The sequence below is a fragment of the Triturus cristatus genome, chromosome 3_1 (assembly GCF_964204655.1).
Source record: "Triturus cristatus chromosome 3_1, aTriCri1.1, whole genome shotgun sequence".
NCBI lineage: Eukaryota > Metazoa > Chordata > Amphibia > Caudata > Salamandridae > Triturus > Triturus cristatus.
The window spans coordinates 280,158,308-280,183,723 of NC_140583.1; the positions used below are offsets into that span (position 1 = coordinate 280,158,308).

General features: G+C 45.3%; 1 protein-coding gene across 1 annotated transcript in view; it reads right to left on the reverse strand.

The window, feature by feature from the left end:
* Positions 1-25,416, reverse strand: part of LOXL1 (lysyl oxidase like 1) — a 177,774-nt gene that overhangs the window by 29,102 nt on the left and 123,256 nt on the right. The window contains exons 2-3 of the mRNA XM_085643899.1: positions 12,708-12,816; positions 532-669 (exon numbers count right to left, since the gene is read on the reverse strand). Of these exons, the coding sequence (XP_085500025.1) occupies positions 532-669; positions 12,708-12,816 (247 nt within the window). The remainder of the gene's footprint in view (positions 1-531; positions 670-12,707; positions 12,817-25,416) is intronic.

Consider the following 25,416-nt stretch of genomic DNA (forward strand, 5'->3'; position numbering starts at 1 on the left):
CACTGAATGAGACATTGTTTGATTGCTAAAGCTCACCAATATTTGGGTCTTAGCTGTCTGTGACGTTGACTCATCCAGAGAATTCTGGGAAAATCATCCTAGGATCTGGTAATAAATAGGCTTGGAGCACTGATGAGGCTGATTCCTTTTATGTGAAGATCCAGGGATCTAAAAACACACTCACTAGCATGGCTTGCCTGTCCCCATACCTATATTTGCACGGGCTGTTACACACACACCTTTTAAATCACTCCACATTAGCATATGTCTATTTCACATAATAATTATATATGGATTTCGCAAAAAATAGAAGGCACATTTAATGGTCATCCAGTAGTAACCATGAAGCTCAGTAAGTCTCTGTAAGAGGTTTTCAGAATTAGATAAATACACTTACTGGATCTATTCTTGACATTAAGAGGTAAGATTTAATAACTGATAAATAAAAAATAATGTGCGGCTCTAACTTACAATTGGCATGCAGCACCATGGCTATGATACTCCCATACCTTCCCACCTTCCCAAACTCACTGGTGGCAGCTGTGCCATTCCCACGTATTGCGTGCCCGATTCGGCAGGAAGTCTGCGGTCCCTTGATTCTTCACGCGCTGCGGGAACCTCAGTAGCACCCGGATGTCATAGTCCGTGGACTCAGGAGTGTAGGCTGTGCTGCAGGAGGTAAAGAGAAGAGGTCAGAATTGATAAAGTTAAATCCTTTGGCCTATGTATTTGAAAGGGTTACATGTCAGAATAATATTAACAAAAATATTTTGAAGAAATACCGTGTTTTAAATATCCTCGACAAAACTGTAGCCCCACTTTGTATTATTAACTCCAACAGGGTAATATTTTTGTAAACGATAATGAGGATTCATTATTTTTATCAAATGATATTTTGGTCACAATATTCTGGTATTACCTGACTTTACCTCTTATCCAATGTTGAAAAGGGAAAGCACATCACTTTCATTGCCTGGTCCCTACATTTCTTACCGTAAGAGGTAGGTACCATCTCACTCAGCCAATATCCCAAACTTCTCATTGCTAGATCATAGTGGTCCATTCTAATGACCCGGCCACATAATCCAAATCAGTGAGGCTGGTTCACATATTTCACTACAGCGCGAGGCATTTATTTGATTTTCATTTGGCTGATCCCATATGCGATCTTTTTTCATTTATTGAAACGTAATACCGGGTAAAAACAATGCATTACATTGAGAAGCATCGAGCTTTACAACATAGAACGTCAATTACGTTAAAGCATAATCCCAGAACGAGGCTGAGGATGTAAGAGAGCAACTGATGAATGAATGAATACATTATGCTAACATGTAAAAGATAAGAGGAAGCACTTACTAGAATAACAAAAACCCAGGAATCTTTCAAAAAAAATATCTAAATATTTCACATGGACTTAAAGGTATGTTCATAGCGTAATCAGTCGTAGATTGTCTGCTTTGTTAGGATTGCAGTCCATTCACTTACACACAAATTTCCATTTTCAGAGAATAATTAGTTTGCTATTACTAAGCATTTTGTTACGCAGAGGGAGCAATATCTAACTTGTGAAGCGGATTTGAGTGCATCTTTAGGGCGGACCTGTTTTGCCCTTTGTGCTAAAAGCCGTTTGATGGGCCTCCCACTGGAGGAGGCCCGGGACTACCTCACCGTGTGATCAAGTGCATAAAACCTTTAGAAAGCAAGGCCCTAAATGCTGATGGAACAAAGGAGTCACTAACTCCACCTTGAGTATCACTTGAGCTGATTAGCAAACGAGATCTTTGAAGTCCTGGGCAGAGACAATGCCCTCATGTGCTTCTCCTGCAACGAAGCAGCCGCAAGGTTGCATCATATGCGAGTGATGAGGACAAGATAAGTACTTTCCATAAGGCTGCACAACCCAATGAAAATATAAGCTCAATAGATAATGAGTAAAACAGTTTATCAGACCAAGAAGTTTTGACTCCTTGAGAAGGACACGCTCTTCTAGACGTCCAGCATTGCTTCTTCCAACTGGTTGTACCGAGATTCTTTATTACTAGCTTCAGCCTTGAGCTATTCCAAGCTGAGGTACTGTGTTCAGCTATTACTGCTGACCTGTGTCCACTAGACAGTTTTAAATACTAAAAATGCACACCTTGGTCGAAATTGAAGGAAAACAACGTAAGGATCTTCAGGTGAGATATCCTGCTGTGGGAGACTTCTTCTTCTGCCTGGAACCCTCTCTTCACCTCACCTCTATTTGAATAGTATTTCTATCTCGCCAATCCGAAGCTGTCGGCCCCACTTTAAATGCCCCTTATAGCAATCCATGCCATCTTTTTCCATCTGGCCAAAACCGCCCACAGGCCGACATAGTCCATTTACAGCTATGACTACTCCTTCATCCCAATCACAAAACAATACATCTTCAGACACTTACAACATTATATGACTGTTTTACATGATACCATTGACTTCCTTTACAACAAAAGCTAGGTTGACTTTTAGTATAAAAATTGAATGTAGGTTTATTACTGGACACTTAGCAGTTGAATTAAAAGGAGTGGGGGCCCAGCCGAAAATTAAGCCCCCATCCTACCCAACCACCATTATTCCCCATGCTCAAGAAGAACACTCCTTGCACATCAAAGTCACTGATTTTTTTGCATTTCAGAAATAAACTCCGCTATCGAGGCTAGATTCTGAAATGCAAATAAATTCTGACTGCTCACCTGGTCCATGTCATGGCGTGTGCAGTTTTATGAAACATGATTAGGCCATGCCGGCAGATGCACTTTTTCCCAAAAAAATCCCAGCAAAGCCAGTGGGTCTCTCTAAATGAGTTAGCAGTCCCCTGTCAGGCATGCAGGTTTGGGCCCAAGTCACACCAGCAGGGTGTCAGGCCTCCTGCCACAGGTTAAACGACTCACTCATGTCATTGTTTCTTAGGTGCATTGAACAGTGGTTCTTCATTTCTGCATCCAGAGGACCCATTTGCGTTACCAAAAGGTGAGGTAACGGTACTTCAAGGGGGTCAGCTCTGTCTGCCTGTGAACAGCTACTTTACAGTGTTCTGGGAGCTCAGCTAAGTTTGTTACTGTCCCACTATTATTGTTTCACTGAAGTACATTACTCACAGCTAGTCTCAAAGGTGACCTCTGCCTGAATAAAGATTCCCCATCTCCAGAATCCTCTGTTCCAATCTCAGGTGGTTGAAACCTTTCCCCTCATCCTGCCACCATCATAGTTCATGCCTGAGTCCCGAAATGTAAATAGGAATTTTTGAAAGCATGGATATTTATTAGGATGGAGTGGAGGTCACAAGAGTTTTCCAAAAGCGCATTTCACATTCTGTTCTACTCCACAGTAATGTCTCCCCTGCGCTCTCTCGCTAACAGTGGTGATACCTGGAATGACTCTGGTTATAGAGGGAAACATCAGTGCCATTGAGGTAGTTACATTTATGCTCTGCAAATACATATCTTTGCAAGTCACGGTTATGAGCAAATTGTTCAGATAGGTCAAATATAATAGAAGCAAATTCCTAAATTAATCTGAACCGCGTGTTATTATTCTAGGCACATTCCATTTCGGCTCATTCGTGCCATTGAAACACGGACTAACCATATAGTAATATCAGTTTTAGCTCCATCGAATAGAGAGAGTCCAGGACACCAAATCCCGTTTAATTTGGATCAGGAACAAGCCCAGATGCGTTCCCGCCTGCTGGATCCCAGCTGAGGGTCCGATAGAGTCTTTGTAGCGATGTGAGCTGGGGACCTACATCTAGGCATAGTGAGGTAAACTACTTTTGATTCATTCAGAGACCAAAGACGTGATGGATGGGAATACTGTAAACATGAGGTCCCAGTGATACTTTACTGTGCTCTTGATACAGTCCAGTGAGGTTACCCCATCTGTGGCATTTCAGATATGGACCAACCATGCCAGAATCAGTTTATCTCACCCTCAAAATGGACAGTTCTGCCCACAGTGCTAGACCATGTACCCTCTCAACAGAAAAACAAGCAACCTAAGCCTTGTTTTGGGATCATCACTTAGGTGCATCTTGAGTCCCTATGGAAGCGGCAATCTGGGCCACTGACTGGGCATAACGTTACGGCTTACAGTAGCTTACATAGACACAGAAAAGTGACGAATGAAAATGCTTAACTCACCATGAACCACTGGTACTTACATCGCATTTTTTGTCCCACCGTCTGGGTCATTACAGTCCGTGACCACCAGTATGCAGTCTAGACACGCCTCATAAAGGAGCCATTCAGCCAACACTGCAAGGCCCCGTACCATGCGAGTAGGATCATGAGCGCACAAGTGGTTTGGCCTTGTTGGGTCTGCACGTGAGGCACAGTGTGAGCCACTGTGGCACTGTCAGATTGTGAGACATGTCGGTGATACACACGCCAACTAAAGCAACTCACTTATAGAGTGCAAAAAAGTATAGCTGGGAATGCTTGAATCATTCCAAACAATCCAAGCAATCCATTGATCCAGTATCAGATTCTTTGTGCTATTGACTACAGGGACAACCATATGTTACTCACTCTTTTCCCCACTCTAAAAAGTGTCTCTCCACCAGGTGACACCTACTCCGAATGGGAACACGCAGAGCCCAAGTGGCCTTTCTGCCTTGTTGGGAATTACCTGTGTGGTGCAATATGTAACAAAGAGCTCTTGACCTATTTCTAGGTTAATTAGCAAAACAATGCGTTCAAACTGCTAGAAAAGCTGTTCAGTACTTGAATTTGTAAAAATAATCATCTACATAAAATAATTCAAATATACATAATACATGAATTGTTAATAATAAAGATTACATTTTTGTATCAGCCCAATTATCATAACAAGGGCTCCCAGTTTTATGGTATTAATTTTTTTGACATTTCCGTCTGTATTTATCCATATTTACTTTTTGCTAATATTATCTGTATTAATCCATATTTATTTTGGGGTTTGTGAAAAAAATAGGCTGAAACTGGTATATTTCAACATTTATTTACAGATAAATATGAACTCATGCTTGAAAGCCTGCCAGGTTTCAGTATTAGGCACACTCGAAGAAAAATCACGCCTTATGTGAAAATATGCAAATTTCAGTATCTACCGTGTACATATATACTGCTGTTAAAGCCTCTTTACTAAATTCCCTTTCTGTTCTAACCCATTACCTATCAATCAAACACAGCTATTGGCCTGGCAGTGTCAGCAGAGAGAATTTAGAATCACCTCAAATCAGCAACCTAATTTTCTGTTTTTATTCACATTTAAAAATAAATACAGACAAAGAAACAAATGGGTTTCTCTCTGTATTTATCTGTAAAAATCAGTAAAACGGAAAACAGGGAGCCTTAATCATAATCCATACCACAGAGCTGCACTACCCACTTACACAAGATTAGAGGCCTGGCTGCTTTGCAGGGAGCTGCAGAGATATCGCATTAGCTGACTTTGCATTCCTGGAGGCCCAATTTACCATATTAAACCATGGAAACAGTTTCTCTGTAGAAATTTATTTTGGTTGACTAAAGGCTGAAGTTGTAGTTGTTAAAAGAGGAGGTGCTATAACAACCTTCCCATTTAGTGAAGTGATTGAGCTGGAAACCACCACAACAGGCCAGGGACCATCTAGTTCATCCATAATGGAGACTAAGCCCACCCATATTGTTGTCCTACTACCCCACTCCTCCATATTCATGCCACTGCTCCAGGTTTGAGTTGCATGGTATCCAAAATCTTCAACCTCCTGGTTCAGTGGAAGCTAGACTCTGAAATATCTCTACTTGGTGCCAATGTCTCCATTCTCTCCTGATCTACCATGTCCACTCTGTATCGTGACTGGACTTGTGGTGTGCCCTCTGTTCCAGAGATAGGACAGCTGTTTATTTTCTCAGCTACCTCCGATTCTTTAATCAGGCCAGTAACCACAAAGCCATTTTCTCCCTTTGTCTTAAGAATTGCAAGATGGGCCTTAGATTTTGCAGCAACACAGGATGCACGCCTTTTTGTTGCCAGCCCCTTACAACGATCTTTAGTGTAGCCTACTGAAGTTTTCCTAATTGAGGCTGATAGATAGGCATTGGATGTATTTTTTGGTATGGTATAAACATCCATGCCATGCAGATTTTAAACTGAAAGAAAATGGCTCACTCAGATACTTAGGGAAGGGCTCTTCCACCACTAGTACAAAGCACGACCAAAGAGGAAGACAGTGATAGACATAAGGAGCTATTTCACCTTACCTGTGATACTCTACTCTGGGTTCCCAGCTCCCCAGGAGCCTGACTCTTCTTCTTCCAGATAGGTAGACAATACAACCAAGCCCAATCAAACAGAGAGGCCGGTCACCTCCCAAAAGGTTAGCGTCACAATATCGTTGCATGCAAATCTAAAGAAAGCCTTAATTCTGCTCCAGATGAAGAGGTCTAAATTCTGCTCCCTCCTGGTACTGCTTGCAGGCTAAGGCAAATTCAGTCTGGCAGCACCAACATGCTTGAGGGGCCAAGTAAACTTTCTGGGCCTCAAATTGGATTTAATTGCTGCAAAGTAATATGCTGATATCATTTAGGCAGCCTTTGGTGTTCAGTGCAGCCGCCACACGGGGGGCTCTAGAGACACTTGCATGCTAAGGCACGTCCAATTCTGCACTACCAATACACTTGAGGGGCCAATGACGCTTCTTGGATCCTCAACTTGGATTCAATGACTGCAAAATAGCATCTCGGTATCCTTCAAGCAGTGTTCAACACAGCCACTGTCGCCTTGCCTTAACCTGGGGTGGCGTGGCCTCTGACATCAGACGACTTGTACGCACATCGCCTTAATTGTATATATCCACACTAAATGTTGTTTCCGTGAGGCTGTGAAAAATTAACTGGAGAAGTACAGTGAGGCACATATCCTAACATAGCCTTACCTACCATAAAGAACCCCCTCTCATTCCCAGCACTGCCACTGACCAAACCCCTTCCCTCCCACAGCATAAATAACACTGAGCGGTATATTCACAAGAACGTGTGATAACTACTGTAAGAGTAGCGTAACGCAACTTTCAATATCGCAGCCCATCGCGGGAAAATAACCCTGTGTCAACGTGGAATTCACAACAAGGCAGTAGCATGCGATAGACACCAGATAACACGTCAAATGTCAGCGTCAAAATCAACGCCACGCCACAAAAATGCGAAACGTGAACATGAAAATACATGAGATGAGGCCAATCGCGCTCAAAAAGTAGCGAAAACCTGTTACAGGCCTGCAAATTCCTTGCGTCTTGTGGGAAAATACACCATAAAATCCACAGACACAACACACCAGAAACAAGCCTAAGCATGGAGCAACATGAATGCACCCTGACCCAGCGCAGAGGACAATGCGAACCCCACAACCCCCGAGACCACCAGCAAGGAACAACAGGCTCGGGGAAGGCCAATGAGAAAAGGAAGAGGAAGACGGGGTACAGATCGCAGGAAAACAAAACCAGCGTCACGGAGGTGACAAAACACTACCAGCAACCGACCCACAAGCAGACTACCGTGAATGCAGCCGGAGTGTCGAGGAGGCCAACGGAGGAGGCCATGAGGCGCCGGCAGGACGTGACAACCTAAACCAGGTACAAACCCGCTGCCAACAGGAAGGCAGCAATGGTGACAGGAGGTGGCAGTCCAGCACCACAGGAGGAGCTGGAGGAAACCCAGGCCACAGTCATCAGATGGTGCAAGGAGTAGGGAGTACGGACACAGCTCGAGAGGACCTGACAACTTCAACAGGGAAATTAATGGACAGGGACTGGGTGGCGGGGGGGAGATGGGCACAATGACACACATGCACAATGAGACGTAGCACACTGCACACCCACAATTACCCAGGATCATGTCCCACATCCCCTTGGCACACTGCAGCACACACACATAGCAAGAACAGCACACCCACATCGATGACAACGTGGTACAATAAGCATAGTCGACATTGCAGAGGGGCACACAACTCCTCCAGCAGAGCACAGAAGTCAACACATCTGTGATGCCGCAGAGGACCACCACACCGTCGACACAGATGCCCCACAACAGCCCATGGATATCCCACGCAAACCACCACCAGGACCAGGCCAGACAAGCTACTCAGAGGAGAACACAGCTCGTGCAACAGACCACACAGCAGGAAGCACATGCAAGCACAGCTGGCACACGACACTTCGTCCACCCACACATGGCACCCCAATGCCAGGTGTCATCAAGCCAAAAGGAGGTGGCCCAACAGGTGATGGTGGGTGCCGAACCCATGGAAGGCGATCTAGAACACATACGTTGGAGTCTACCACCCTCAGAACCACGCCCAGGGGTGCACAAATAGCAGTCACACACACACGTTGGCACAGCGTACGGCGGCCCTTGGTGCTGGCAACAACTAGAACATTGGACACCAGTGCAACGGAAACAGAAAACACATGCATAACAGAGTCAACTGCACAGCAACATGGTGGGAGCCGGAGTAAGGACAGGACAAATATTCAGTCAGGCGGTTCCGTGAGTTGCAGTGCACTGAGGTAGGGGCACTAGAGATGAGCGCGCTCATGTGAAGGAATTACTAGGATTGTGTCCCCTCAGGTTAGTCCAGATGCAGTGGGGTGGGTTACACCTGCATCAACTTCCTCATCAACGTCCCAGGTCTCCCACACTGTCTGAGGTGACAGTTGCGTCCGCAGTCAACAGCGCAATACCCAGTAAAGGTTCCGGATGTGTAGCTTGACTACCACCTCCAGTCTGCATTCCTGCCTTGGGGATGTTGCCTCCTGCCCTCCCATTGTCTGTGCCATCTCCCGTACGCACACTTGACATATCTTCCCCATCATATTCCCAGGTCTTCCACACTGCATGAGGTGACATAGCTGCGCAACATCTCCACAGCAGCAAACTCAATCACTTACGGACAATGGCTTGCGGTGCACTGAGTCACTGGCACCTGGAGGTGCTGAGCAGGGTATCAGGGTATCAGGCCGATGATGGCATCCACGACAGGTCTGAGCAACTCCGTGGGTCTGTCCGGACCACTGTATCAACTCTGACGGATGGTGGTTGGAGGTGGTCCTTGCGGTGGTGGCATGTGCCTCCTGCGGTGATGTGACGTCCGGGCCGGTCAGGACCTGTATCTATGTGTGGGCCCTGGTGGCCCGCAGTTGAGACCGGAGGCTGCAGACAGCACAGGGCCACAGACACATGGCGTTGATGACCCAAAGACCACCGTCACAGAGGTCATCCAATATATCAGAAGAAGGGGTCCCAGACCTGAGCAGCACAGAGTTATTGGCCCCGGATGTACTGCGGCCAGCACAGGCACCCTGCCACGGGATGGTGATTTGCGGTGCACCGAGGTAGGTCCACGTGCAGTGAGCGGGTCCTCATCGATGTCCAAGGTGAATGTGGCATAGGCTTGCGGAGGACAGAGGAAGGTGTCCTCCAGGGCAGGATGCGGAAGGTCTGATGTCATCAGGCAGAAGCAAATGGAGGAGTGGAAAGCGCCAGCCTCGTTTTCACCACCAATTCGGTATCAGCTACATGAGGATGAAAACAGACCCTAGTCCATAGACTCAGACGCCACCAATGTATGACCAGAGAGTGTCCATGAATGTCGGGTAACAGACTTAGTGGCACAGGTGCTGAGCGGGGATACAGTCTGCGATGATGCCGGTACACTGACATGAACTCCACCATTGTCAAATCAAGACTTTGACCTACTGGACCGCAATGTAGGCCAGAGGCAGCGGTCAGCAGTAGCCCACAGCCACGTGTCGTTGGCTGGCGAGGCACAGAGTTAGTGTCGGTAGTGTACGATCACCTCCGTAACGATGATCCTGTTCCCTCCGGACTGCAAAGCATCATCCTCTTACGCCTCTCCATGCGTGCGTTGACATGTATTCTGTCTTTTGAATAACCGATGTTCAGTTCCAAATCTGTGACCCACTTGTGCGCAGCGTAGGCCGAGGGCAGTAGTCCGCGTAGGCCCACAGACACGTGTGGTTGTGATGCCATGCACAGACTTGTTGGCACCACATCGAAGGTGGTATAGTGACTTGTCATATGCCTTAAATAGTGTTCACTGCCATGGTGTAATCAAGACTCTGTTCAAAAAGTGTGACCTACCTGACCGTGGTGTAGGCCTGAGGCAGCGGTCAGCACGGCCCATTCACTGAGTGTCGCCGGCATGGGTTGGATGGCCCCACCGGCCTGCGTAGTTCAGGTTCAGTGGCACCACGATGTTCGGACACCTCCGTGTTTGTGACCCGGGTTTTGTCTGGACTGAGCCGCATCTTCCTCTTACTCCTCTCCGTGCGACCACTGGTGTGGTATCTGCCATTCGTGATTTGCGACCAGGTGCTGGATGTGGGACCTACTGGTCCGCAGGATAGTCCTGGTCCCTCATCCACGAATCGCCAGCTGGCGTTGAACAGGGTTAGTGGCACCACGTGTCGCCGGCTGGCGTTGAACAGGGTTAGTGGTACCATGTGTCGCAAGAAGCCCATATGGAACTATGCCTCACTGATCGGGTGGGGCCTGTTGCTGTTGCCGCTGGCCCGGATTTGAGATCACTGCCATTCATGACTCAGGACACAGTTTCACATATGGGACTTTATGGGCCGAAGAGTAGGCCTGAGGCTGCAGTAGAGTACGTCAATGAAAAAGGACTAAAGCGAGCCTGTGTGGTGGAGGCCGTGATGGTCTAAGGAGGCTACCAAGGTCGTGGGGATCGGCCTCGACCTTGCGCCGGAACGTGGTGGGCCCTCCTTGACACACGCCGGTGTCGGCAGGTGATCAGTGAGGCCGGGCTGCGCAGGGACTGGCCTGACGGGTTTGTGGTCCAGCGTGCTGGGGTCTGGCAGGCGCACAGCGTTGCAGGCAACTCCACTCAAGAGGACGGCGTCGGCCTCTTGGCAGGTTGAGAGGCGCCACCCTGGCAGAGACGTTGGCTTTTCCGGAAGAGGACCCCGCCCAGGGCTCCGTGCTTCTTATTCACACCCCTACGCTGGCGTGGCGTACGCCGGGCCATCCCACTCCGGTCACGCTGGGGGGGGGGGGGGGGGGCGTGACAGGCAAGATTTCTGAGAGGTTCCCCACTGGCTGTGGTGACGGGTGTTGGTTGGGGGGTGCCAGGGGCCAACAGGTGCAGCCAAGCCAGCAGCTTGGTGTGAGGTGGGATGTTGGTTGTCTGCTGTGTTGGTGCCGTACGCCTGTTAGGCGATGATGGTCGGGAAGCGTGGGATGGTTGTCCCTTTCAGCCTGTGGTGGATGGTGACATTGTCAGAGGTTGGGTCTGTGTGGCTGGTACGCTTCCTGGGGGTCCGCTGTCTTTGTCTATTCTGAGTCTGTGGTGGTCCGGGGGGGGGGGAGGGGTGTTCCGGGTGTGGGTTGTGGTCCTTGGGTGGTGTCAGTGGGTGTTGTGCCCTCCTTTTCGTGTCCGGGCCGCATGATGGGTGGCTCCATGGCATCTGTTGCCCTTCTGATGTGGCCCTGGGCTGTGCTCCCTTTTGTGGTGCAGGCTGCCGTCTGACTTTACACCAGGTCAGAGCAGGTGTAGATTTCCTGGTGCTAACGCGCCTTATCGTCTGTTTTGTGTTTTTATCGCAGAGCTGGCTGGTCATTGAGAATGTTGAGGTGTGATGTTGTCGCGGCTTTTGGCACGGGAACGCCCACTCTGCATCTCATTAGTGATAGTTGCGGGGGGCCTCTGTGGCGATGTTGTTTGCGGCTGCTATCGCGGGTAAATTGGTGCTGTGGGCTGTTAGTACCAGCTTGTGAATGGAGAGGTAAATATATCACAACTTTGGCTGCGATAAAGTGCCGTTAATTCGGCGATAGCTCCTTGTGAATATGCCCCTGAGTTTTTCTCCACACAAGCACTTATCATCCCCTTCTTCCTGACTCCCCATAACCTGGAGGCAAAGTTTCTATCTCTACCTTCAAAGACCTGATGTGCATGTAGCACCATTCATGCTCTTCTGCTTCCATCCTTCAAAGAATGCTTTCAGTGATGTGTGTGTTATCCCTCCTCTCAACTTACCTATCTTGGTGACAATGTCTGCGCATCCCACCTATAAGCAGTATTTGGGAGAGAAAAGTTTCTAAGTTCAAAGCCACATCCATGAGCCGAGGCAACAGTACTACCAGGCTGAGACCTTGTAGGAGTGAAAAAGTATTCCCATGGGTCCTTACCTCTTACAACCCAAATAAATGTAACCCATATATATCGTCACCCACCGTCTGGCCAAGGAAAGCAAGTGAAGAGTGTTCCATTCCCCAAATACCAAACTGAGCAACAGCAGTGCTCCCCAATTCATTCCACCCATCCAAAACACTATTACTTTAACTTTCCATTCGTCAAAATACCTATAAAAATAAACATTTGGAAACATTTGAAAGCCAACATAATACTGCTTTTGTACCCCTTACACCATGATGACAAGAACATTTTAGGTGAAATAAACATTCTATCCATTTTTATAGACTCTATAGACGGTATGGAGGTAACATATCTACAAATCAAAAGTGAGCGCCAGGAAGCTTTTGGACCTTACGGTTTGAAATTTCGTTTGCCCCTGCTTCTCGGACACTGCCCACATAGCCGCTGGTATATTTTGGAGTGATGGTGATCAGATGCACGTTGCATGGAAAGACTGGTTTATGGTCCTTAGGCAATAGTTAAAACATTACCTGGCGAGACACTTCTCCTCAGCAGCACAGCGGAGGGAATAGAGATGGGCTCGTTGTACATAGGTTGAAGCTTGGACATAGTTAGGATCTGGTACAAGGTCTGGGAGACCTGAGGAGAAAAAAGACACCAAGTAAACTCAGTAGCAATCGCTGGGGAAAACCACAAAGGCATGTAATTTAAGGGTTTTGGGGTATGAGTTATCTGTCCCTCACTAAACCGTACAATTTTATGGCGAATACGACAAAGAAATGAATACACATTGAGGCAGGATTTTATTCTCACCGACGGAGGTCAACCATCTGAGCGTTACCACAGATAATACGGTCAAGGAGGTTGAGGCCTTCCTATACCCCGAACAATAATATGTCCAGAGGAAAGGCAATGAATCATGGGCATGAAGACATGAATGCATCTTTATTATAATGCGACGGATGCCCTGCTCACCATACGTCTGTGCGTCTTTTACTCAGGAAGATCATTTGAATCATTCCTACATTAGACTGTGACAACGCTGAGCTCTCTATGATCGATCAGTTGGTGCACAATCACTTCCTCCTATAGAACAATAGAAATGATTCACTGGACTGATCATTATTATAGCATTGAACACCGTTTCTGAGGTCTATATCACTTTTGGTAAAGGTTCTCTACCTGGGTTGAGAGCCTCCAATGGGAGAGAGGCTGCTGGCCCATACAATCAATATCAAAGACGTCACTTTAGGCGTACACATTAGCCTTTCAGAAAAGGAAACGGACAAGGTCCATATGGATATTTTTAAAGAATATATTCTTCTGGGCCCTCATTTAACAAATGAGCTCCTAAGAGCTGCCATAGTTGGTCTAGGTATAGCATTCTGGAAGGAGGCAGCCATTGTGCCAATTTATAAAAAAAGGAGATAGGAACTCGCCAAATTGCTACAGTTGAATTTCTTTATTTGACTCCACATCTAAAAGCTTGGGTAGAGAACTCCTCGTCAGGATGGAAGCGTGGTTTGAGGAAAATAAATATCCTTTCCGAGATGCAGGACGGCTTCTGCCCCGGTGAGGGAATGGTGTAGCAGTGTCTCAACCTATATCTTTTAATAGGGGTATATGTCTGGGCAAAGACAGGAGATATAGATATGGCTTTCATGGACCCCTCCTGTGCCTTTGACATAGTAAATCACTCCAAATTGTGGGCCATTATGGAGGAACTAGAAGCTGAAAAGACTTTGATTGATTTACAAAGATGTCACACTTGGGTTCACCTGCCAGAGTCCGCTAGGGATCTAATGGTAAACTCTCCTCCTCAATTCAATACAAATCTGGTGTACGCCTAGGATGCGTTTTGGTGCCTTTTCTGTTTTTAATTTGCTGATTTCTGTTGAAAAAGATAATCCCCAATTGGGCATTACCCAGTCCATGAGCTTCTATTTGCAGACGACAATGCTCTTAGATCAAGGACCGTGAATTGGCTACAAATCATTCTAGACTCATTTCCGAACTTTATGAGCAACCTTGATTCAAAAACAAATATTACACCTATCCACTATGAGCCGTCACCCAAAGAACACCAAATTAAATATTCACTCTATGAGGGGAGTCCCAGTTACTGAAGAATGTGCACACTAAGGCATTGCGTTTTGTACTGATTTATAGGCTTAATGGGCGACATGGATTTAAAAACAAACTTATCAACGCCATTAACTAGGAGAAGTGGCCCAAAGAACATCAAATAAAAGGCGCATTCAGTTGGACTGTGCTTTGAAACTGGGGCTATTTTTAAATTTAAGAGCACAGCAACTTCAGAGGTCCACTTCACTTCAAAGCTGCACTATAAGCCTATGAGAGAAATAACTAAAAACTACAGGAGCAAATGTATTTCAGTGGGTCTATATGGTCCAGGTATATGGGTCTACACTAGTGTTGAACCCCTACAGAGAACGGGAAATAGGTTTGTAGGTAGAGTGCTAGCTGCCCCTCAAGCCACTGCCACATTTATCTGAACCTCTGAGGTCGGACTTGGCTACCAGGAAGATGTCATCAAAGTTTTTAAGCCCACTCCTTTTATGGCTTAGAATTTAAGGAAATCCTAAGCTAGGATTTTGACGATGATACATAAAAACTGTCTAAACCTAAATCCCTTTGATCAGTCATGTGAAGTGGGTTATTAGTGGTCTGGGTGTTACTGAGATTTTTTACCAACACCGAAAGTATTAATGTACAATCCATAGATGTAGTCAAAAGTTTTTTAATTATTGTGATAAGGTGCGTCATGTGAAGGCCCAGATTTGAATTCAATTTAGAGGATCGTGCCTGGCCAAGAATTTTCACTATCCTTAATTAGTAACACCCAATACAGATTCAACCTTACACACCTTGGTTTTGAATAGCTGCTAACATTAGATAACATGAAATGGCCATAATTTATTTACAGCAGCTGGGGACAATACAAGTTTGTTATGCGGTGATAACTAATATAAGACTTACTTTAAATGTCAGGAAAAAATATGGCGTGGGCAATTGCATGCAAGATTATTGAATCAAACAACTTTTTGTAACATCTAAACTTGTATTGATTGCTTGCTTACATTAATACTTGATTCTGATTTTAAACGTATCTTAACTTTTTGTGTATTTACTGATATAACATTTTATGGCTATTTTATCCTAATAAAGAATGTTGATTGATTGAGAGAAAGGGCCTTTACCAAAGGGTATAACTTGAAGCAAAAGGTATTAAGCTATTACACCATTCCATCCACTTAATAGAATGTTCTAAATTAACAAAATAGAAACAGTAAGACAAATTTTGAACCGTTTAAGAGAAGATACAGCCATTACTGGCCCTCAGCCACTGGACAGACGTCAAGGCAGCCTCCAATTTTCTAATCATTAATAACAAACGCCTCTAAAACTTATTGTTTACAAAAATCTAAAAAACAGAACCAAATAAAGAAAAAATATAACATTACAGTCTAGGCTAAACAAGCACAAGCAAATGCAGTATATGCTTCAGTACTTTGCTGCCTGTGGAGGTGCAGAGGAAACAGAACATATGTGAATCACACCAGCGCAAACACCAACAATAAACTATTCGGATAATCCAGATTTCACTTCGTGTGCTTGCAAGTTCACAGGTAGCAATGTAGGAAAATAGGACAGATGAGGCAGGAGGAGCAGAATGAACCCTGCTGCAACCCAAGAAAGGATCAGCACTGCCAGGACATTTAGCTTGTTTTGAGACCCTGATGCCCCTGCAGTCTGTCCAACTTCTGCGACGTCCTATCGGACCTCATCGGCCCCTGGACACTAGAATCCAACACCTTCATCCTGCCCGCCAACCTGAATTTTTATCTAAAGGACCAGACGGACTGCAACTCCTCCCAAATCCTAGTCGACCTCTAAATCCTGGGCCTCATCCAATAAGTCAACGGCCCCACCCACACCACACACCAAGACACCTGCCTGACCCCATCTTGGTGGGCACGCTGACCCCTCTGAGCTGGATTGGTCACTACCTAATTCAATATCCAGTTACCCAACCAGGCTAAACCCGCAAACTTTAGGACCTCCAAGGGCATTTGAAGTAAGTCACGCACGACCTTGCTCGCCGACATCACAGCCCACCAACCTCATACACTCTGTCTTCAACTTCAACAAATGGATAACCAACCTGTGCAGACTTCCCTGCAAGATCCAAACCAACTTAAAACCCCAGAACACATACCACATCAGCTCGTACACCAAAGATTTCCAGCTCAAGAAACACCACTGCAAGCACCTGTAATGACGATGGTGCCCAACCAATAATAGCAATGACATATTCTCCTTCAAGTCCGCCCTCAGGATCTATTGTCAATACCTCAAAGTCACCAAATACTCAGCCCTCTGCTTGCGCATACAGACCAGTTAGAACACTGCCAAAGAGATCTTCGCTTATTGTCAAGGAATTCATATCCCTACCTGCCAGTTCCATCGTGGTCACCCCTTAACAAGACCTATGCAACAACCTATCCATCTACTTTGTGGAGAAAATCAGGACCAATGACCCCAAACCAGTCTCTGCATTCCTCAACCTCCTCATCTCAAACACCAGCACCACACCATGCCCACAGCTATTGTGCTTGGCAAAAATCTACAGCATAGAAACAGCTATCACCATACGATCAATCAAACCCAGAGCTTCTTTTAACCAGTGCCATTACTACATTTGCTTAAGAGGACTGGAACCCATCTGCTTGGCACACACCTATATAATCAACCTCTCGCTTTCTACCACCACAGTCCTGGACACCTGCAAACGTGCTGCCGTCCTACCCCTCCTCAAGAAACCCTTGGCTGACCTGATGACCATTTCTGATCACAGACCCATTTCTCTTTTACCCTACTCCGCTGAAGTCTTTGAAAAACTGGTCATTGCTCACTACCTTGAGACAAGCCTCCTCCTCGACCCCTCATAATCGTGTTTCAGAGACAATCACAGCTCATCGTAGCCATGGACGAAATAAGGAGCATCATTAACAAGGGTGATACAACAGCCCTTATCCTTCTGATTCTTTCTGTAGCCTTTGACACTGTCTTCACTCCTCCATCACTGGATGCTCTCAAAAGTTCAGCCTCACCCCCTTCCAGTCGGTCCCCACCAGACTGATCTGTGGAACTCCTCTGGGATTCTCCTTGAGCCCCACACTCCTCAATATCTACATGGCCCCACTCGCTTCCATCATTCACACTCACGGCCTCAGCATCCTCTCATACACAGATGACATGCAACTCATACTCTCCCTCTCAGTAGACACACCTACGGTGCATTCCAACTTCTTAATGTGCATATCCAACATAGCAGACTGATTCAAAAGGAGCAGCCTCAAGCCACCTGTGACACAATAAAAGTGGTACTGTGCAGCAAGCATAATTTTAGAAGGATCCCGGCTTGGAGATCCAACATCCTAGGACCAGCACTCATCCCCACCAACACCACTAGGTACCTCAATATCATGATCGACAGTCAAATCTCCATGCCCAGCCAAGTAAACACCATAGCTGCCATGCGCTTCCACACCCTCACAGATGCTACGAAAAATCTTCAAATGGCACACAGTGGACACTGGCCGAAAATTAACAAAAACATTGTCCTCTATGTAGGCATCTGTGCAAAGCTTACAAACAGACTACAGTGGTTCCGAACACTGCCCTCACACTCATACTCAACCTCCCTCCTCAAACTCACATCTCCACACTCACCCTCAGCTATTAGGCACTTTACAAATCGGGCCCTGCCTATCTCAATGACTGCTTGCACCTTCACACCCTGACCAGGTACCTCAAACCGTCTGGACGACTCCTCACCTACATCCCCCTTATCTGGCACACGAAAATGGAAAGTTGCGCCTTCTTCTACATTGCCCTCAAGACCTGGAACAAACTCCCTTTCCCCATCAGAGCAACCAGCTCCCACCTTGATTTCAGAAGGAGACTTAAAACCTGGCTTTTCAACTAGACTCCTCTCAGACAGTGCAGTTAACTCCTTCTAGACACCTGGATAACCTCCCAGGTGATCAGTGCGCCGTACAAATCAACACAACATAACATAACCAGAAAGGTCTGTGATGACCTGAAAATTGCACCTGCGTCCGCATGCTTCCACATAAAACAAGCATTTGCAAAGCAATAGGTCTCGCATTTGCGAGAGTTTGAGCTATTGGCATTGTAAATGATAATGTTTTTTATTTATGCGTTTTGAAAAGCTGGAAGCGGTGTGTAAATACGCATTTTGTACTTCTAGTCCTTGCTTACGAGAAGCATGGCTGGCAGTAAAAGAGGCGCAGTTATTGCCAGCTTTGCATCTCGTAAGCAAGGACTATATGTACAAAGTACGTCTTTGCAGGTTTTCAAAACACAGAAATAAAATGCATTGTTATTTGCAAAGCCAATAGCTCAAACGCTCGCAAATGCGAGACCTATTGCATTGCAAATGCTTGATTTAATTTGTTTAATTTGTTTCTTTAGCTCAAAACAGAACATGATATATGAGAAATGGGATGGTGTCACAGAGATTATTTGTAGTAGCATTAGTGAGCCGTTACTGTGTTATAGTATTCAAAACACGCAACACTATCCCTGCATACTATGCCGGAGGAAGCTGAAGCTCATCACCCTCACTTCACTATAAAGCAAGACAGCTAACTGCAAAGTTCCAATGAGCATTTGATACAGATAAGTATCTGAGATCACAGGTTTGAAAGCAGCAGGGCCCAACGGGGCCACTCATCCTTCTAGGTCCTTCCAGATGGGTAACCTCAGCGAGTTAGTGCTCTTAAAAAGACCTATACCGGTTTTCTAACTCTATTAATATTATCTCGCCAATTGCAAATCTAGGAGACAGGACAGTAGATAACAGCGGAATATAAATAGCAGTGCTGATGGCTGCCCTAAGAAGTAAATATTTCATGCAACAAAGGTCTCCGTAGCCTGCCCTCGGCACACAGGCAGCTTCACTGCTGCCTCTTAAGGGTCCCTCGTCGGTCCTGTCAAGGAGACAGCACTTTCACTGCAATGCGAAGAGATGCTAAATATACCAGACCTCAGAAACAACTCCTCCCCCCTCAAGGATGGTGTACAAGAGTCCAGGGAGAAAGAAATAAGACGGAGTCTTTGTTCATTTCCTCCTAGAGCAAGCCACATCTATTCCTCTGCCATAACGGGCACGCACGACTATATGATTCATATTTGGGCCCAGCCACATGAACCAAAACTTTAATCAGCAATAGATGGACCAGAAGTGTCTGTTTGAAAGCCTAAGTGATGGCGCGGGCTATTCGAAGGCAACAAACATCTCTAGTCATAGCACTCATCTCTGGCAGGAACACAAAAAGGGCTTCAAGGCACTGCTTTCATCCTTCACAGGAAGATGAGTGTTGTCTGTCTATCAGAGCTTTAGTAATGGTTTGTTACATTCTTAGTTGAGATGATAAACATCCCCAGAGGAGGGGTGAGTGCACAGCACAGTTAACAAGTACATTCCTAGCAACAAGTCCTCTTAAAGCGCAGAGCAATATTTTAACGTAGATTGTCCACAATGGCAAATACTACTGAAGACCAAGATGGGCAACAGAGGTAAAGATGCCCATACAACAAGAAATGCAAGTACACTATGATGTTGATATACAAAGTACCAGTATAAATAAAGGGTAGCAATTCCAGACTGACATCCCCTTGCCACTTAACACCTTGAGGTTTGATCCAATAACTGGAACATAATAGATAAAATAATATAATCTTGTGGTTTCAAAGTCGAAGTATAATGTTTCTACCTGTAAAAAATGGATGGTATAGCCATCAAGCGCTGGTAGGAAAATACAAAAGTCATCAGGATAGTCTACCCAAAACCTCCTTTTTATCTTACAACGTTATAAATGGACTCAAAATTATAAAGGGAGACATTTTCAATCTGACAGATTAAGCTGCCCACCTGGCGTTTCTTTGTTTATCACGGCGTGTGAAATGCATGCAGTAAGTCAACAGCACATTTTCTTTTTCCCAGTCACAAGTTTAATGCACAGAGAGCACTCTTTGACAACTAAAGGGTCTTAAATAGTGATGAGCACTGCACAGCAACATCTTATGTTTCACCAGGTGTATTAAAATCCTGTCAGACGTTTTGCAAGCAAGTGTGTTTGTGACAATCTGTTTTGAGACCTACGCCTTTATCAATACCTGAAGGAAAAAGATGAAACGATTAAGATGAGTAGTGAAAGAAAAGGGCTGAAAGAATACTCGTCCAATAGAGATGCTCCTAAATCCTCAATGAAATGTCACAGATTCTATGATCCTCTCCGTAACCGCTTAGCAAAACTGCTCCACAACTTATCTCTTTCTCCCTGAACGTTTCAACTTCCCTTTGTTACTCTTCACACACGTGACGCATAGAACATATTACTTGGGCCAAAATGGCCCTACAAAAATGAAACTACAACTTGCGCTTTAAACACGCTTTCAAATTAATTCATCAGTGCTCTTGTAAAATACATTTACGTACAGCCCTGCCTAGTGTTAGGCATTCTGGCTGTTTACAGCATTGTCGCAACAGTTGCCGACCTGAAACTAGGAAAAATTCTGCATTGATTCCAGTCAGAAAGAAGCCTGTAGCGAGCCTGTAGGTTTGTAGCGCATAACTTAATGCTCAGCCTCTTCCCCCACCACTTTAGAGGCCCTTTGGTTACCGGCCTCTCTGTTGCCTCCTGCTTGCCCTGAAGCCAGCGTTACTAAGACGACCTAGAAGTGCTGCATGTGCTTCCAATACTCACGAGTTTGCTAGAACACCAATCAGATGTTCCGGAACCAGTCCCACACACTGAAACCATTTCCAATTGTAGCTGCAAACAAAGAGACCGACTGATCACAGAGTACAACCAGTATCTGCCATTGACTTTCTCTTTGAAACCGCAGCTAATGAGGTCGCTGCGCACTGCTGGCCGCAAACCAGCTCACACGCTAAACAGAAGTCCTGTGAGCCTAAAAGGGAGCAGAAAAAACTAAAACCAGCGCAAATAAGGTGTCTCCGAAAATGAGAGGAAACCAGGGGAATTACTGCGCTACTCTCGTGTCCTGCCCTGCATGAGAATGCCGCCCACCAAGTCCACGGCTAACCTCTGGGCTGAGCATGTGCACAACCGGAGCTTCCAGAACGGTGAGCGAGGGAAAGTGAAAGCGCGCCTTGCACGCGTTGTGCTGAACACGCGAGCTATACGCGTGCACATCACCTGTCTGGGCGCGCACATGTCCTGTTCCCCTTCGGCCAAGAAACCGACAACAATAGATCTCGCCAAGGTGAGCAACGCGCATTCGCTGCGTCGCTAGGCGAGACCTACAAACAAAGTGCCTGTGACCAGGTGGTACCTAGAGAATCGTGATTGCATTTCAATAGTTGCATTAAAAGAAGCCAAAGCACCTTGAGTAGGTGTAGAAGTGAGATATCTTATATGTCTCACTGGTGCAGGGCCACACTTTGTCTACGGGTTCACAAAATGAGGATCGACACTGGAGTGGAACAACACACAAGTTTATTACATCTCATGAGAAGAGTCCGTCGTACAGACACTACAAGTGCCTGAGAGGGAACTGATAAGCATGGTTTCAAACCTATCTTTTATACATTTTTGGTACAGTAAGACAAGCACTAAAACCCCTTTGTCATTGTCACATAATGCTTACACAACCCCTTTTGGCATTTTTACATAATGCGTACATGCTGAACTGTTGAATCCTGATAAACCCCTACCCACGTCATCTTTGTAGATAGGCAAAGGAGTTTACAGGCGTTGGTGGGCTAACAGATTAGACATATGTGCACTTTGGCCCTTCGGCAGGGCAGGATTCCTTACTGTGGCACGCAAGTATTAGCAGTACAACCAGCTTTCCAGTGAACATGTAACTTCTGACTTTATGAAAGTCCCTGCAGAAACACAAAATGGGGGCTGGTAGACAAAATGGAAGAGGAGTAGAGGCTAACTTAACAGAATACATTTTGTTACCATTCAACCTAGGTTGGGACAATAGCCAGATAGCCTTATATTGACAGAAGTTACAGTGCGTGTCACTGTATTACAACTGTGACATGGGGAGGGCTCTTCACTTTGTTTGAGCAGTGGTTTTGTGCTGGGCCTTTTGAAGAACCCCCAAAAAAGATTCCTAATTTGCAGCACAGCTGCCCAAGCAACCTGTGTGTGTGCTGCTCTGCCTCCACAGCTGTAGTGCATGTCTGTGTATAATAGCAAGACTGGAAACTGCAGCAGTGAGACCCAAGCAAGGGCCACCATTCCAGGTGGGCCATAAAAGACCTCCCACCACTGAAAACTACGTAGCCTCCACAGTCCGCCAGCAGAAGGGGGCTGGCCTTCTATTAAGTAAAAAAGTAAGGTGTGGTGCCAGGGAGAGGTATTTCAGGAGAACTGTGACTTTGGGGACTACTACAAACCTAACCATATTATATGAGAGGTGTAGGTGGGACCACGAGGGGAACTGAAGAATCGTACCCTTATTTGTCTGAAGGGGGCAAGGGATCCTGGCTTCCACTCATTTACACCATTTTAGCGTGAGAGCAGAATCTGTTAGATACCAGCTAGTTCCCTCACACAGTGACTATCACCTTGAAAACTGCGCACCACAGTATTGTCCTTTGACCTTTTATTCACAGTATGGCGCAAGGTGTGTAAGTAAAGTACTTTTTCTCTTATGTACTAGCACTAGCTGGAAAATAATTTATTAATCAGTAGTATATGTCCAGAATTTCTGCCTGCATCATCTCCCTGGGTAAGCATTGGACTGCTTGCCTTCATTACCCTGTTGGTCGAGTGCTAAAGGACTGTACTTGGGACTTAGTTTAGGGCTTAATAGTATGGTAAAGATATAAGACACCAGTGGAAGCTATAAGACACCAGTGACACAAGCCTTTCACTGGAATTTGAATCCAGTAATCCCTGTCAATTTTGGGACTCCTGTAAAAGTTCCCTCGGTGATACTTAATATACTAACCTCGGACAGTTGGAAGGTTTAATCAGGCAAGCAGGGTTTGAACTGATGACCCGCATATGTCAGCAGTGAGCATTTTGCCCACTCAGCAATCCTGCCAGTGATTATGCAATGTTACCATCATTTATTTGTGCTTACTGATATGTTAATGCGTAACCTGCATAACCACTCCTAATATGATTTACACCTGATTTATTAATTATTTCATATATTGTTTCACATATTATTTTTTCACATTATTTTATATTTAGGTTAAGGCGAATGGATGAATCATATATTCTGATTAATTTCAGTTAGCATATGTGCAATTTAACATTATTGTGAATAGGCCTAGGTGCCTTACTCCCTGTTTGAAATAAACATTGCATTTTTGCTTGCTGTGCATAACACGTTTTCTGTTTCAGGCACCAGAGTCACTTTGCACTCATGTAAAATGTTATTCTCTGTTAGTACAAAGGTTGAAGGTCGTAAAGTGTCAATCAGTTGGTTTGGGCAGTGATTTTAGCACCTGCACAGGATGGGAATCTGAGGAGGTGAATACTCCTTTGTGAGATATAATGAAGGTCACAATGGGGGAAGAAGTTGACACTATATTATCAGTGGGAAGGAGACCCACACCATGAATAGAGAGAACATTAGTTTTTATTGGTTCTTGCCCAGTGGGAACCTGAAAGATGTATCACCTGGATGGAACTTATGTTTTAACTGTGTGAAGCTTGTTGGTTAGATTACTTCCCCCTGTCCACCCTTGCAGCCAGACATCCTTTCCCTACTTTTGCGACCAATGTACTTATTTCTCTGCTCATAGAGTTACTCTCAAGAGCAAGCACATTCCTACTCATTCTCATTGGAACCTTGATTTGGTTCTCCTTCCGATGCTATGTTTGCTGACACATGCTGTTTCTGAACTTCCCCATACTGACCACAACCTTAGCTTAGCATTGGGGAGTATATTTTATAGAAACAAGACTTTGTTTCGATTTATATATGTTGCCTTTAATAATAAAATATTAGCATTACTTATTGAATTATTTAGATTATAATCATGTATGCTATATTTAGGTAGCTTTTGATATGTGCCCAATTTGAGATTGTAATTTTACTAATTTTCTAATAAATCTTTATAGTTTGCAAAACTTAACCCTCTCTGTCGTTACTATGGGGCAAAACTGATTATGGGGCAAAAATGCTTCACTGTCAATGAAATGTTAGTAAATTGGCGATTTCAGCCTGATTTCGAGAAAAAGCTACATCCTAACAGACATAGCGGTGTTCTGAGTTTGAGCCAAGTTAACATGGTGCAAATACCATCCTTACATATCCCGCTATCACCAGGAATTTGATCTTGCATAGTTCTAGGGGGCTGCCTTCAGGAAGAGGCCATAGTTTAAATTGCATTGAAAGCAAGGCATTTCTCTCATGTATAAAAGTGACATACTTATCCTATCTCAAGATCTTTTGTGCAGCTATCAATGGATGAATTGCAGCCTAAATTATTCACTTCTTTCCTTGAGGTTTTGAAGTAATGGTGAACCTTCACTGAAGACACACTGCCTGTTTAGGGCTGCCTGAAGCTTCATCATTCACCCGCAAAGTAGGGCGAAGTCGGAAACTTCACCTCAGGAAAATTGGCTATAATTTTTGACTTTGTATGAAGCAAAGTATAACCTACGTAGTCCTGAGAGTGGGACACCATATGCCAGGAAAATTGTGAATATGTGCAGGTAAGCGGTGCGAGAAGAAAAGAGGAGTAGGCAGTGTGGTGACAATAGCACAATGGGATATCTTATGGGTGGTAGGGCAGTCCCCAACAGGGGACAGCTCAAGAGTACAGAGAAGCGTGGCAGGGGACGGCTCAAACAGCAAAGCATGTATGGGCAATGTTTGGTCCAGTGGCAGTACTCAGATTATTGTCCATGGGGAGGCATCTTGGATCAGTGGAGATGGGGTAACCTCTGAGCGGCAGGAGGCCTCAAATTATGCTGAGTGTTCCTTCAGTAACACAGGAAGGCCTGCTGAGGTTAGCCATTTTTTCATTTTGAACTTAGTGGGCTTTACATTCTCAAAACTTGGCAAAGTGCCAAGTTGCTTGATTTTACAACTCTGCATGTGCCTATATATGTACCCCATAGTAACAAGGGTTATAGAAAGATTGTTAGAAGGTGGTTCTGACACTATGGGCCGCCCGGATTTTTC